Genomic DNA, 16,671 nt, shown 5'->3' on the forward strand with positions numbered 1-16,671 from the left:
CGCAAGGATTTACTTGCAAACGATGATAATTAGCTCATAAGCCGATTTCGGTTACCAAGGCCAGTGTTACTGGAGAGCTGCGGCCGGGCCTTGAGCACAACAAGGCAAGGAGCCAGGGGTTGTCACACAGGTGCTGACCATGCTGGGGTTCCTGGCAACAGGGGCATTCCAGCGGGAGCTGGCCAATCGGTCAGGAGTGTGGCAGTCAACCCTGAGCCGAACCATGCCAGCTGTGTAGGACGGAATCATCTGAATGTCATCCAGGTACATCAAATTCCTGTACAATGCTGTTGAACAGGCCGACATTAAAGCGCAATTTGCAGTGAGCCGGTTTCCCTAATGTAATCGAAGCTATTGACTGCACACACATTGCTATAAAAGGATGAATTTGTTTATGTTAATAGGAAACATTTTAATTCCATCAATGTTCAAATCATGTGATGCAAATGCAGCTAACTAACATCGTGGTAAGGTGGCCTGGTTCAACGCATGACTCATTCATGACTAACAGCATGGTTGGGAACAGGCTGGAGGCTGGCATCTGCGTAAGTAAATAGTTTATTCGTTTAATTGTCCCATATGTAAACCAGTGCAATGCACATTTGGGCATGTGCGCATTCAAATATCATGTTTTTGGTTTTCTTTATTTTCTGCTGGTGAAATTAGAGCTGCAGAGCTTTCTAATAAGTTCAGTATCCATGCCAGTTGGAAATGTCAGCCATGGCGCACTACTGCATTTAATAATTGTGTGGTTAATTTAAGTGGTTTATTGTATTCTGCCTTCATCTAAGCCCAGGGGACCGTGGCTGTCATGGGCTCCCACCACTCCAGTGCAGAGCTGTGTCACCCACTAAAGAGGCCACTCACTTGTCGAAGGGGGAGAGTTCCTCCACTCCTCGGTCACGCTTCAGCGGTGGGCAGAAACCGTCTGATTCACCTCCACCTTGAGATCTGACCATTTCTTTTTAACCTCTGTGTGCGCGCTACTCAGATCCCACGGCATTTACAGCCTCACACACACACTCCCACTCACGTCTTTTTTTCGTCATATTTATCCCTGTTGTAGACAGCAAGGAGTTTGGCACCTCTGTATGTGCGCTCAATTCCACGTTGATTGGGATGTACAATAGAAAAGAAAGGGTTTTGGCGTGCACCAAGTTTCAGTAGGAAATCTACGCAAGTCTTTGTACATGACGCCCCAGGTGTCCAATAGAGCAATGACTGGTTGAGAGGTCGTATCAGCACAGGGAGATTGATCATAGGGTCACTTTTTCAGTCACACTCTCTGTGCTGTCTGTAAAGCAGTGAAGATATGTGGCTCAACATTAGTAGGGTAGAAAAAGGCATCTCTTTATTTGTATTTTGAAACATGAGTTTAGTCTAGCTGTAAAAGTTACAGTTTTGTCATTTTAATGTTTTTATTCATTGCTCAGCTTTATTTAACTGTGTCACATGTTGGAAATTCCTGTTTTCCAGAATAATAACTTCGACTCATGGGCTGTCATTCTGACAGACACTCATGAAAGCTGGAAAGAGAGTTCTCATGTACAACATGTCCTTAAACTGACCTGTTCTGCATAAACTGATGGAAACTCAATATACAGCAAGTCTCAGCTCTGCAACCCTGTATGGACAGCCTCACTCAGACATCCTGACAGGCATATGCCTGCTTGTAAGGGCGCCAGCAGCACATACACCTATGGTTTTCTCTTCATGTCTGTCAGCAGCACTGACCACAGCAGGTTACGTCACTCTCACCTAATCAGCAGAGATGAGAACAGAGCTGGGTCATGAGAACCATATTATCATCACTTAACTTTGGAGGGAGGGAGGCATAGAGAATGAGGAAAAAGACAGACAGGGACATGATGATGATTTTGATGATAGACAACAATGATTGTGTACACCTAGGCAGAAGTGCATGTTCATTTTTATTAACAAAACTGTAAAGATAGTTGGGTGGTGTGACAGAATAAACAATGGGACAAAAGAAAATTGTCAACCAGTAAGTTTCTGCTATAGCAAGGTTTCTACTCAGGAAGCTATCACTAATATCTCTGGTATCCTTCCTCGGTCCTAGCAGATATTGTTAGCTCCTACTGAATTAAACAACAAAGTTCATCACCCCATGCACTATTCACAAGCCGGCTAGTGTTGCACTCAAGACAGAAAAACTAATAAGCAAAGATGTTATACCATACTTGGATCTCATCACCATACCAAAAATGAGTTGTTAAAAAACAGACATGAATAGAGTGGACGATCAAGAAAAGTCCCAAAAGTCCACTGGGTGTGGATCCACTGAATCGTAAAAACAGACAAAAGCGAAACAAATGAACTATGTAGAATATTTAAACATGTAGAGGCATATTTGGAAGCACATAAACCAAGGAAAATGACCAAATCTGAGCAAGTAAACAAAGAGAAACACTCCCGGTGGGGTTTGAAGTCACGCAGAGGACCAGCGTTGTGGCCGCAACGTGCCCGGTGGGGTTTAGGAGTGAGACTGAACTTTGCTTTAAGCCTAAAACACACTGCATGCGGAACGGAGCCGATACGTTTCAATGTTAGTCAATGTGTCAGCTCACACAGTCTCCGTCCCCGCTGCGTCACGGCTCCGGAACAACTGTGGCGTCCGGCAGCCCTCCGCAGCTTCTATTTTTCACGGACGCTGCAGCACGGCACATAAATTCAGCACAGAGCAGATTGTGCAGGGAAGGAAATCGGCTACAAAATGCAAAATAAAACCCTGGTTGATTTTCAAAATAAAATACTCCGCGTTCACCACAGATCGAGTTTTATTACAAGAACACGTCATAATGGGCGGGGCCGACCTGAAGTCATCAGGTGAGGGGTTTTCAGGCGTAATCATTCATGACACCTCACATCCTTTTTAGGACACCAGAAAAAAGATGCGGCGTGGAATGCCATTGCAGGAGTCAAAGAGACTACAGCCTGCAATATCACACAATTATGCGTCTCCAGACGCTTGGTGGCAGGTGGAAATGCACCTGAGCACATCACAAACGGATTACGTGTGAGTTGGCGGACGGCGGAGTACGCTGTCGTTCCGGAGCGGAGCTGTTCTGCATGCAGTGTATTTTAGGGGTCACACAGTCCCACAAGTGTTTTTACCTTGAGTCTTCTGTTTTCCTCTGTGTGTCTCTGTCTCTCTGTGGTTGTGTTTGTGTGGGTGTGGCTCTGCTCTCTCTACACACCTGTCCATCATCATCAATCAGCACACCTGTATGCTATCAAGCAATCAGCCCTGACAAACTGCCAGCCCTCACCGGATCATAGTTGTACTCATGTTTAGTCTACGAAGCATGTGCCTTCACTTTTTCCTGCCTGCCAGCCCATGTGTCCACCCTATCTATCCACCAAGCCAAGCAGACCTGCCAAGCCTCCACCTGGATTTGCTCTGCCTCTCCCCAGTCTGGCACATCTCTCCATTCTTGCCAGTACAGTTTACCTTACCTTACCTTTCACCTGTCCTGTGCTTGTTTGGGTTCTTACTAAACCGTAACATACAAATTGTCTGAGGAAATACAAGAACCCGAGACAACATCAGTAACTCCAGCGGCCACACACAGTAACAAAAATATGGAAAAGCCAATTCCATACTATAAAGTTAAGGCACACAATCTTGAATTTAAGAAAGGGAATCCAATGTAAAAATATCACATACTTACATAAATATAAATATGCACTGACCTTTTCAACTCCTATGTTGGTTCAATTCACAATGTCTGCCATCCAGTCCTTTCTGCTGTGTGTGTGTGTGTGTGTGTGTGTGTGTGTGTGTGTGTGTAAAAGGGGTTAATATGTATTTAAATTAAGCTTGAAAAAAGTGTGACAGGAATGTAGCTAGTCTTTATCTGTAACATGTCAATCTGCAGACGTACAATCTTACGTCTCTTGTGAATGCACTGCAGACTGAGAGGCTGAAAGAAGGACAATCAGTTGCATTGTGCGAATCCTAACTGTCTTTCCATTGTTCATTGTTCACAGGCTTTCTGTCAGCATGTGCATATCTGCATTTACTGTACAGATAAAGACAGTGCCATTATATGAGGTCATCGCAGAGATGAAAGACATGGAATCCTATTTCTAATTATATAAATAGGATAATAGCTATAGGTAATATTAAAAGCTTGATGTGACAAGGATGACATAGGTTGTTCCTTTGAATCTTGTATCTGGCATCTGTAATGCACAGTTGTTACTGTAACATGTGGCCATGTTCATAAAAGACACAAAACTCCTGAAAAACTTAGGGCTGCCTCTGACAAAAGATTTTCCTTGTTGACTAGCAGTTGTTAGTTCAAGCCTTTAGATGAGAAGTCATTGCATGTTTATGACATTAAGTTAATAACTGAATTTTTTTTGTGGCATCAGAAAATTGTTTATGAAAAAATGTTACAAATAACAACAAGCAAGGAGATTGCAGCATACTATAATGGCTCGTTGTTCAAAACACTGGAATCAATAACTTCCATCCTTACAAAAACATATACTCATGATTTGTCCTGGCCTGAGCCCAAATCCCAAGAGTCAGAGTCCTGGTCAGCACTGCCGTAAATCTCATTATTGTGTTCCCTGTGATCAAACTGGCCTTAGGTCCTGAAGGCTGACTTGAGCCCAGTTACACTGCGCACTTGTCTGGCTCCCCGTTCTAGTGCCCATTACGACCCAGCCACCCGGCAGCATCCCCCACTTGGTCCCCTATTTGGGTCCTGAGAACCTCCTCAAGGTGATCTAAAACTCCTGTGCTGGTGGTGTGAATAAACAGCAAACAGCAAACACGGTGAGCCGAACTCCCACTCCAGGGAGAGTCAGCTAACGGGAACACTATTTAAGCTAACTAGCTAATGGCAGCACCTAAATGTAGTCTGAGGTTGTTGTTGGGTTTTTCTTTCCAGCTAACTAATGAAAACGTGGTTGAGATGTAGTTTAGTGAAGTATTAAGGGGCAGCCCTACAAAGAATGAGTCATTGAGTCCTTGCAGTGTTTTTTTCCCTGAAAGCCAGAAAAAAATCTGGAACAGCAGGAGAATAATTTGTGTTGGTTTCCAATGCAAAACATTCAAAATAAGTAGGTTAAGTTGAAAAAGTTGAGGAAAGTTAAAGTTTAGAAAAGCCCATTTATTCTGGAAATGAACCCACACACTGACAAACACAGAGGCACACTCCTCTCAGCACAGAAAAGGATGGTTAATGTCTCTTTTTTTGGAGGAACTGTTCCGATTAGAGTGGCACAGAGCCATGCCCGTGATGAATAAAGAAAGAAAGAAAGCCAGCCTGTGGTCCCCAGAAAAAAAAGTCCTCCAGGTCTGATAAAGCTTAAGCAGTCTGGACTAAAATGTGAGCAGTGAACGCAACACACTCGATTGAGACCAGACTTCAAAACAAATCAATCAAATTAAAGTAAACACAAAGGCTTAACAGGTCGAATGGGTCCTGACAGACAGCGGCTGATAGGACTTTAACAGTGAGGGCATGGTTCACCCACAGAAAAGTAAAGAAAAAAGAAAACAAAACTCATTTCTAAAGTCTTTCCCTCTGGCTGTCCCCTGTAGGATCTGCACAGTTTCTGTTAGTCATAACACAGTTGTCACCTCAGGTCCTTCATCAGTCAAGTTCAGCCAAACCAATAAAGATAAGCATCTGCACATGTTCATCATCATGGAAGAAGTTTATGAACATGTCATGAGCTGTTCATTTCAACCTATCACGCTATTAATTTAACCTAAAGACTGATTTATTTCATGAAGCAGGTTTATCGGCTCATTCTTCTAAAAGAGCAGCTTGGATAAGGAAGGCTCTCAAACAGTAAACGTAGGAAAATAACACCAGGGCCTGCTGAGGAGATACCGCTCACTACAGGAATACAGGCACTCAAAAGAAAGCCTGCCCCAGCATCCAGTTGCTGCTTTTATTTTATTTTTTACAAATTTACTGAAAACACACACCTCAGAATATGAAACTTGTTGACTAATGAGGTACATTACAAGACATTTTTAAACGCTACATGGGCAGCCAGAGTACTGTTTATTTTATGGTGCAGTTTACCTTGTTGATGTCACATATGGGTCAATAAAAAAGGGAGTCTATGTGAGGTATCTTTGGAATTTAACCACAAATGTGTTTAAAATGTGCTTAATTTTTATGTGACAATCAGAAATGATCAGGTACTATGAGGCAAACTGCAGAGTCTGTGGCAAGGACAACAGTGTGTGTGTGTGTGTGTGTATGTGTCTCACTGGTATAAAATAACATTGCATCACCTGGCATCTATTCTGTGGAACACAAGCGTATTAAGGCAGTTACACATGTCACAGCTGCAACAGTTAAAACAGGCCTCCTGGCTCCACCTTGACTTTTTTTAATGATGAATTACAATAATATGATAGTTTAAATGTGTCCCACAGGGCAAATGATTGCCAAAGTCAGGCCCTGCTATTAGACACCAATGTGCACCAGATTTAGGTCTGCACGCCTGCCAGAATTGAAGACACTGAGCCAGACTCATGCCAAGTGCTGTTACTGAACCCTCTGCTCATAAGCATTGTCGGGAGGCAGCAAGAGAGTGTGGTTTCTACCTTGACAAGACGAGTTCAACATAAAAAAAATAACAGATCATAGAGCCAACTCTGAGACACACAGAATGTGCAAAACAGAGTTTAATCTAACAATAACATCTACCATGTTATTGATTTTATTAAAGTACCCTGTTCATTCTAGTCTTGCATTGCATAAAGTGGCTATAATCAGCATCCTACAATAATGTAATAAACGACAAAATGTGAAAACAATGTTATGATGTGCTGGTAGTGACGATCCAGCAGAGAATTATCACCCTACACTGGAGCTTACTTTGGCTTTACAGAGCTCAGAAACACATTGTGCCTAATACCAGGCCTATCAACTAGCGTTTATGTTTACAGTGACACTGGTCAAGAAAACTCCTGGGGCCTCATGTACAAATACTTGCGTGGATTTCCACGTGAAACTTAGCGTACGCCAAAACCCAGAAACTGTTGTACGCACAAAAATATTCAGATGTATCAAAGTGTGCGTACGCATGGATCCAAGCACGTTTCTTTGGTACATCCCAATCAACGTGGAATTGAGCGCACGTGCAACTCCTCCCTGTCCACGCCCCTATTTACATATGCAAATCTATTTAAATAGGCCCTGGACCTGAGATTCACCTCTTCGCCCGATCAGATAACGTGATGAACAAAGGAAAGAAAATTAATTTGAGCTTGATATTCTAGTGACTGAAGTGGAGATTCTGTTTGGTACCCTGTCAACAGGGATAAATATGACCAAAAAAAGACGTGAGTGGTAGTGTGTGTGAGGCTGTAAATGCCGCGGGATCCGAGCAGCGCACACACAGGTGTGGACAGGTGTGGCGCTTGCGGCTGACATTTTACGCCCGCTTTTACTAACAAGAATACTGAACACAGGGAGACAATCAGGGGCTTGTTAGAAAGCTCTGCAGCGCTAATTTCACAAGCAGAAAATAAAGAAAACCAAAAACATGATATTGGAATGCGCACATGCCCAAATGTGCATTGGCGCACTGGCACACTGACACGCAATGCTGTTAGTCATAATGAATGAGTCGTGCATTGAACCAGGCCACCTTGCCACGATGTTAGTTAGCTGCATTCGCGCATCACATATGATTTGAACATTGATGGAATGCAAATGTTTCCTACTTAGATAAACAGCTCCCTCTGCCCCTGTTGCCAGGAACCCCAGCGTAGTCAGCACAACCCCGAGCTACTCGCCAGCCCCCGTTGTGCTCTGGGGCCGGCGAGTAGCACAACTCCAGTTACACTGGCCTTGGTAACCGAAATCGGCTTATGAGCCAATTATCATGGTTTGCAAGTAAATCCTTGCCAGTTTCCCAGCTTCACCTCTAAGTGTCGCCAAAGGAACAATAGCTGTAGAAACGTGCGTACGACAGCTATGAAATTGGCGTGGGGCACGCACATTTCTACGATTGTTTCACGTTTGATACATTTGAACGTGAGCGTGGGAAAGGACGTACGCCACTTTTTTGTGCGTACACATGCTTTGTACATGAGGCCCCTGGTCTGCAACCAGACCTGGCGACTCTCTGGACCTTGCTGAACAACACAGAGCAACAAACAAGGGACAAGAATGGATTACGGCTGCAACACGATGCCTGCTTGTCCTTAGCACACAACTAACCATGAGTAAACAAACGTTGTTAGCATCTGCAGCACACAAAATCTGCCAGCTGATTTTACAAGGAGTAAAACCCAAACTTTTGGCAGACTGACATGCAGCACACCTCTACTCTGTTACAGACTGGTACTGGGCACATGAGTTAACATTAGTTCATGTTATCTACACCTTGAATTAACATTAACAGCCACACACATGTGGAGAGGCAGTTTAAAGCTTCACACGTTTCTTTGTCTCTGATGTAACACGTATATGTTTGCATAGACATGGTTCAGATTCAGACAGCCTTCAAAATATGCAGCATACAAATATGTACAACAAACCTTTTTATCAGGTACCATCACAGCAGCTACATCATTATTTTAATAAGCTCCAAGGCAAGCTGACTTGTACTGTTTTGTTAAGGCAGATAAGGATTATTTTGTTGTGTGTTGGCATATTTATACATATTTTTATATACATTTATTATAAACCAAGACATGTTCGTGCAGAATTATATATTTTTTTATGCTAATAAACTATATTCTTTAGGCTTCAGTCATTATCTTTTCAGAAAGGCAGCATTATTAAATCATACTATGATAAATATCAATATTGATCAATATGGAAAAAAAAAAGTTCATGATCATTTTTGCTGCATCATTCGGCATCCTTGAATTGTTTAGCTGGCCAGCCTGCAACTTTGTTTTTGTGGTTCACCATCACTGCGTTGTTTTCAGCCGCAGCACGCATCTGTTTTCTGAGGAAAGAGTCCTACCCACTGTCTGTTACTGGCTTAGCTTAAAACAGTAGACAGACACAGTTACTGACAAGCTGGTGAACTTAGTGGAGCATTTAGCACTTAGCTAAAGAGCCATGCATTTCCCTCAGGAGTTGGTGGGGATCAAAAACAGAGCTACAACAGTGTGACTATGCATTTACATTCACCACGTCTCAGAAACACGACACCAGATGAATGATGATGTAAATCAGCAGCTGTTTCTTAGATGTGCACGAATGTTCAAAGTGAAATACCTTTATATTTCACCTGCTGCACCACCACACTATTAACGCTAAAACTATTACTTAATGAACTAAAAATGAAAATACAAACCTTCACATTCCTGTTTCAAATCAAACCACTCAATAAGGTTGTTCAACAGAGAAGAAAGTCAACCGACACACCTGAATTAAGAAGAAACATCACTGCTGGGAGCTTCAGCAGGTACTACGTGCTACCTGGTACTACACCTGGGGCACTTTGTCACCATTAACTCTTTTATTCAACACCACAAGGAAGGTGTTTAACACTTGCGAGCTACGAACTTACAATTGCTGCACAGAGAATGGACGAAATTATGTGTGTCAACACAGCTGAACCTGAACCACAAACAGCATAGCTTTGGACAAAACACCAGATCATTAAGTTGCCCTCTTTCACATAAATCTGTGTCTGTGTCCTACAGGCTGTAATGTGTCTGCAGGCTCTTTGTGGTGGCTGAGCGATGGGAGACACATTGAGAAATGACACTACAAAGTGGTCACTGAGGAAACATAAATGTTGAAAAATAAAAATAAAAAGTCCTTTCTTTTATTCATCGTTAATGCCAAACATCTGAGGAGCTTTGTCTGGACACTATCAACCCGCTCTATCTGCCATCTGGTTCCAGTTGGCTTGAGAGGAGATTACAGGCGAAGACGGAGGTTCTGGTCCAACATGTGGTTTGCACCTAGCCCCTCTCCACCCGCTTTTGTTCACACAAAGCTAACCACAAGCTGTAACGTACTCCACACCCAGAACCAGTATGATGACCCGGTATATATTGTAGGGAATGTTACACCACGCATGCCCCAGCATGTGGGCCTCTGCCTGGTTAAAGCTGGCTAATGGGCTCCAGATCATCGCTCACCAAGCACTAAGACCCAGGATCACATTTCATTGGATGCAGATGCCTGCTTGTGGATCTGGCATTATATTGGCAATTACATCATGAGCTCAATCTGCAGGAAGAGCCAGTATGTCAGTGTCATCGCTGGTGCTTTGCTTTTGATCTGGTTTGACTAGAGGGTTAGATAATGTGACGCAAAGACCACGCTAATTAATTAAATGATGTCTATGTAGAGGGAGTTAGAAAAAACAAATGTGTGCCTGCCAGATTTTTGATTTTTACTTTTCAATTTTAACACGTTATATCCTACTCTGATTATCACATATACAGACACACCTTTACCCAGTGTTTGAAATTTAGACAGGCGTTCAGCTAATGAGTGCATCAAGTAAATAAAAAAGAACGAAAAGTAAAACACATGAACATTTAAATTCAATCCTCTCAAGGCTGCAATGCCTATTACAATAGATATGTTTTGAATTAGATGAACAGAAAATGATCATTACAATCATTTTAGTCCCAAACAAGTAGAGGGTCACTAGAAACATTAGGATTCATCCTCTTGGGACCATGAATACATAGAGTTTAATGGAAGTCAATTCATCCAATCTTTTCATTTAAATGAAATGACGTGTTTGCTTTTTTTTTCTTCAACCAGCAGTCCTAAAACTAAAAAGATTCATGACCACAAACTAAGAAAAGCAGTGTATGTTTTTGAAATTTCTGTTCTAAAAATGACTTGACTACAGCTTTGGTCAGGATCCCACCTACGTTTTCTTTTTTTTTTTTTTTTTGAGATATCTCCTGTCGGGTTTCAAAGGGCAGACATATTTTGGGCCCACCGCTAGCAGGGCAAAAAGTTTTTTGAAGTTGGATAATCTAAAGCACATTTATGTCATCCATGGTATATATGACTGAAAATATGTATAAAAAACATTTACAGCTATGCCTGTGAAACAATGCCCAAAGTGAGACACATGAAAAGGCTCCACTGACACTCTCACACAGGGGGTCAAGAAGTTTAGTCAGCAATTTAACTTCTGAAGAAAAGTGTGATAGTGCTGGGGCAGCAGTTAGGCGAGCGGATGGGTGATGCTGAGAGGCATCACAAAACTCTTCCCAACAGCTGTTCTGCACACCATGCTCAAGAGATACCTTTCTCATAGGGTCAGAGGTTACAGTAAGCTATTGCTAACATATGGGAGTCACACATCATAGCTAGATATGGCTGACTGGATGGATGGATGACTGACTGGGTGAACTGGAAATGACAGAAAAGTCTGATGAAGGAGGTTAAAATCTGGTAGGCAGGCAACTGCAGCCAAAATCCATCACTCACTCACAGTTCACTACACATCCAGAAGTTCATCCACACTAAATTCAGAAAACTGTTTATGAACCGTATTTTGAGAATGGGGTCATTGGAATAAAACCAATTAGATTATTAGTTGTCTTTTATAGGTATGCATCTTTCAAAATAGAAAGAATTCATGTTCTGGATTGCACTGCTCATGCAGTGTCTAAAACGAAAAGGCTGTGTGGAGCATGAACATGTTCAGAAAAATCCAATGTCAATTTTCAATGTGTTAAAAATTGACATTTTTGCCTAATGGTGGCGCTTACGTGCTCATGGTGTCAGAAAAAAAAGCATGAGGATTCATCCCCTGCTGTTCATGAAGGCACTCGGGAGGCTAAAAATATCAGCAGATGAAACATCAGTTCTGAGTGGTGGGGAAACATTCCTTAAATGAATACAGAACATTTTACAGATCATTTTCCACCCCATTTGCATCTCAATGCGCCATTTTCTTCTGCAGTGGTTTCATGGCACCCTACTGAAGAATCAGTGCCACCAACTGTTCATGATGATGCGTCCAATTCAATTCATTTAATGGTAGAGGATGGGAGCACACATTAATCAACCACTATTGATCAGTTTTCTTGGAAAAATATAATACAGTCTGCACTGCATTTGCATAGAAACCTGCCTGTCTAAACATCTTCCTCTAAACTAAAGAGTTCAATTGATAAAGTCACCATTTTTATGGTGGGGTAAAAAATATATATATATATATATATTTCTTCGACAAGCTCGTGTTAGATGTCATTAAATTTCTGTGCAGAGTCAGGCTGATTGGTGCATACTGCGTTCAACACACAAACTTCAAAGCCAGAGCTGGTTTGACAATAATGACGGAACAGATAAATCACCTGCAGAAGAATTTGGGGTTTCACAGCATTGTGTAAATGAATGCAGTTTATCAAACCTGAGTGAAAGGAATGCTTTGTGCAGTCTTTGTGATTCATTGCCGTCAGAGAGGGTTCAAAAAGGAAGGTGAGTGAGCCCAACAGAGGAGGATACCTGGTCGGTCGTCCTGTTCTCTTTTCTTTAACTAAACTGACTGTAAGGTGGTATACCCCTAGAACAGATGTGTTCTGCTGTTCTTATCTGGTACAACTATGACGGACCAGGCAAATATAACATTTCCAATTTACTTGTAAGTATGAATTACATTCCCATAAATTTGGAGGATGGGTGTCTTTCCAAGTGTCCTGGTGGAGTCAGAATTGGTTTATCTGATTCATTATATCTGCACAAATCACAAATTCCCCAATGAGCTCAGTTACATGTGGAATATGGCAAGATTTAACTGGAAACCTAACAACGACAACAGAAGACTATTACAGCAGTATTACATAACCATTGGACTATTCTGTGACACCCAGTCACAGTTTACACAAGGCTTTCACTCTCTGCCATCTACAGTAATACTGAAAACACAGTGAAAACATTCAACAGGCTGATTTCAATCAACACACTGCAGGATTCATCTGTCACCTCACCGGCCTAATCCAAACTCTCAGCTGGTCTCGTGCCTTCTGACGTCTCTGTTTGGGTCTCCAGTGTGGCTCTAACGTGCAGATGATAGCAATGTGATGTGACATAGCGCAAACTGTAAAATAAACCATGTGGGATGCTGTGGAATCCAGACATGACAATCTTTGGGCGCCTGGCAGAGCTCCAATCGAAGATCAATTTCAACAAGACATGGATGGATAAAACAACTCCAATAAAGGCCAGAAACACAAAGTAAAGCTACACCATGTACGTCACTGTGACTGTATCAGCAGTCCTGATAAAACAAAGGAGATCCAGACTTTGAAAACAGTGATGAGACAACAGAGCTGGCTGTGGAAAACCATGTTGTGATTAACTAAGTCTGCTTGGCAGAATAAAAACATTCCATGAGATTTAATAACTGCGGATGAGTTTTGGCTTCAGTTTCCACATGTGTTTTATGCAAATCAGAGATGGCTTCAGTTTCCACATGTGTTTTATGCAAATCAAAGACATTTTGTGTGCATGATGTATCCAGCAAGTCCAAACATCTCTTTTGGGCTATTTAAAAGAACCTTATCAAACCGTGTGGGATCTTCTACAGACTGTTCGTCTGGCTTAGAATTCACTAACAGAGGCAAGGAGAAAGATTTTATCATCAGCAATAATATAAATCAAAGATGTTTATGGTTGTGAGTGAAGCATTTCATAGGATGAAAGTACATTAATGAAACACCTCAGATTTTGGTTTTAAGAGCTTTGAATTTATGAGGAGAGTTATTGATGCTGAATAAATATCAGCAGGCCGTTAATTCGGATTACAAATGTGCTTCAAAAATAATTCTTGATTAGTATTTTTCTCCTTGAGAAGCTGTTCAAGTAACCGAAGAAAAAAAAAGCTTTCAATTGCAATTAGTTTGTAGTAAAAAATACTTGAAGCCTATTGTTTCACTGCGGTCTGCATTCAGCCTTCACAGCTTGCCAAACGTCATTCCTCTCAGTTTATAAGCGTTTTGGGTCGACTCTCACAGCACAGAGCAACGCAATGAATGCAGAAAGACGTAGAGCATCAAACTTGGACCGACTGGAGCTGCTGAGGGAAGGCTGACTGGAAGAGTTTCATCTGGACACAGACTCCAATGAACAAATGATGTAACGAGCTCCAGCTGTTCAAATCTTGACTCCTATATGTTGTGACTAGGCTTTAAAGACCCTTCAGGTGATGTAGCTCGGTTTTTAATGCATCAGCAAACCTGTTATGGTTGGAGAAATCACAGTTTACAAAGGACTGTGAAGAAATGTCCGATGTCACTAGAGCACCAATCATTCATTTTGAGTGTCCTCAAGAGAACTATAGTGTTTTCTGTAATATTACAGTGTAATGGATATTTCAGGGCTGAAATTTTGCAGGAGAAAACTACATAAACTTTCTATATGTCTGTATTTTAAATATATTTATTATTAATAAACAACAATATACAATAGCTACTGAGAATTCAGCTTAAAGGCAAGCAACCAACACAAGAAATCAGACTTTTAAGTGTTTTGGTGCAAGCTTGCAACTACTAACTAACTAATGAGCAGCTAAAATCCATTTGTTTGCCAGTAACTCTACTTCAAAGCAAAGCTGAGGGGCTTTTTTCAGTCTTTGTTGTGGTATGTCATAATAAACTTGTTCACGTACATGAATTGAATAATACACTCAATTAGACCTGTTTTCACTTCCAAAGCGAAACTGTGAACTTATTATACTTAACAAGTTTTTACTGTGGCACAAACGTCGTGTGAGCAGCTTTTATTACGCACTGTTTAGTGATTTAACCTGCTCCATTAAGAGGCTCCACAGGTGTAACAACACTCTTACCTGTCTGCAGCATCCCGGAGCCGGACTCGCCTCCAAAATCCCCCGGTGCATCGTCAGGTGAGGCGGTGCTCGTCGTTATGAGGCCAAGAAGGCAAAGTGTCCATTTTAATAAGCGGCGGAACATCTTCCCGCTTTAATAACCTTTTGTAATTAAAGTTTAAAGACATGCAAAGAGACAGCCAAAGTGTGTTCAGGATGTAAGAAAAAAAAAGGTCTAGGGTGGTTCTCATTAGTTAAAACTTAAAGTGAGGAACAGTGTCAGACTTGGAGTGCGACACAGACTAATTTCTCATCCTCTTCACCTCTCCTCCTCCTTCTCCTCCTCTGGCGGCAGCAGCTTCTCTCCTCCTGCAGCTGCATCACATCACCGAGGCGCCAAACGGGCCGGCACATGTCCCGCCCCTTTTCTAATGTAGACCAATTAAAACGCGGGAGAGCCCCCGCCCAATCTATTCTACTCCGACTTTAATGTTCACTTTTATTTGAAAGATTAATCTGTTCTCTATGAGATCTTTGGGCCTCTCATCACTCCAGTCTGATTATACTGCAGTGCGGATTGAGACAGCATGTGCTGAAGCTGAAAGACGATGATGGGAGTCATACAATCTTAATTTGTCTGTTAACTGGTTCCACATGAAAGTTCCCTGTTTCATAAACAAAACTCAAATTTATTCATTACTGATTTATGAAGTGATGAACACTTCACTTGGGAGTCATGAAGAATTGAAGTCAGCTATCTGTAGGCAGTGAAGTTTTTTTGGTGGGACAACAAGCATGTGGTACCAACCATAGACCAAATATATACATAGACGCTGCATTGAGCGCTGAATCCTACGTCGACGTCGGCGCTATATTGGAAATGGCAGGTCTGCCCGTAAACTAATACAAGGAAATTGACTGAACTTCATATAGCGCCTTTCTACAAAGTTCTTTAAGTTAATGTCTCTTATACACCCATTCACACACACACTAATATATCTGGGAAACAAACAGGCACCAAAAACAACGTATGTAACTTTTAAAGTGATGATTATAAATGTTTACTCCTTATGTAAGCACCAAACCAACGTATGTATTTTTCTAATGCTGAGTGTTTACAGCTACTAATGTGTGTAACACTGTTACTGTGATGATAAATATTGAAATATTTATATTTAACATTTAATCTGTGTCTATAATAACCAGATCCTGAAATGTAGATGTGACATGAGGGTTTCTGAATAAAGAGCACTAACGTGTACATACACATACACATCTACATTTCAGGATCTGGTTATCATAGACACACGTGTGGGGCTTGTGGTCCTCAGCAGTATTAATTGTTTGTATTAGACTAGGTGCCACCATATCTGTGGTGGCCAAGGTCGAAGAGACCTGTTGCTGCCTTCCTAGACATAATAGATAGCTGCCATTGATGTTCCAATCTGCGTAAATAGACATCTGTGTCTCAAGACTAGAATGTGTTGACAATAACACCTGCATCGGTAAAGGCATTCTCTTTGACTAATTCTGGGCGTGTAGTATTTGTGGTGTTATCTTTGGGTTTAAAGTGGATCTACCAGCACGAGTTCGGCAGAATGTGAGACCGACTGTCTCTAATTCTCCTTGATCAAGCGTCAATAAATAATAGCATAAGACATCAGAGGCTCCTGAACACTTTCTTCCTTCCTGACCTCACCATTGACCTTTGACTTCAGCAATTTCTCCACAACAGATGTGAGGAGATTTCAATGTAGTGATTACAGAACTAGATGTAAATAAAACCTACACACTAGACCCTTAGTGTATCTAATGGTCAAGTTTTGCTTTTAAATGTAAAACTTTGTGTTTTAAGTGTCCTACATGAAGTTATTAATAACCACTGTTAAAGTTACAGAA

At 41.6% G+C, this 16,671-nt stretch overlaps 1 protein-coding gene across 3 annotated transcripts in view; it reads right to left on the reverse strand.

Moving 5' to 3' along the window:
• Nucleotides 1–15,120, reverse strand: part of si:ch211-196i2.1 (collagen alpha-1(I) chain) — a 97,782-nt gene extending 82,662 nt beyond the window's left edge. For all 3 annotated transcript variants that reach the window (XM_027278549.1, XM_027278548.1, XM_027278547.1), the window contains exon 1: nucleotides 14,794–15,120. In XM_027278549.1, coding sequence (XP_027134350.1) covers nucleotides 14,794–14,917 — 124 coding nt within the window. In that variant the 5' untranslated portion in view covers nucleotides 14,918–15,120. The remainder of the gene's footprint in view (nucleotides 1–14,793) is intronic.
• Between the last annotated feature and the right edge of the window lie 1,551 nt (nucleotides 15,121–16,671).

Source organism: Larimichthys crocea, chromosome IV (assembly GCF_000972845.2).
Source record: "Larimichthys crocea isolate SSNF chromosome IV, L_crocea_2.0, whole genome shotgun sequence".
NCBI classification, from domain to species: Eukaryota; Metazoa; Chordata; class Actinopteri; family Sciaenidae; genus Larimichthys; species Larimichthys crocea.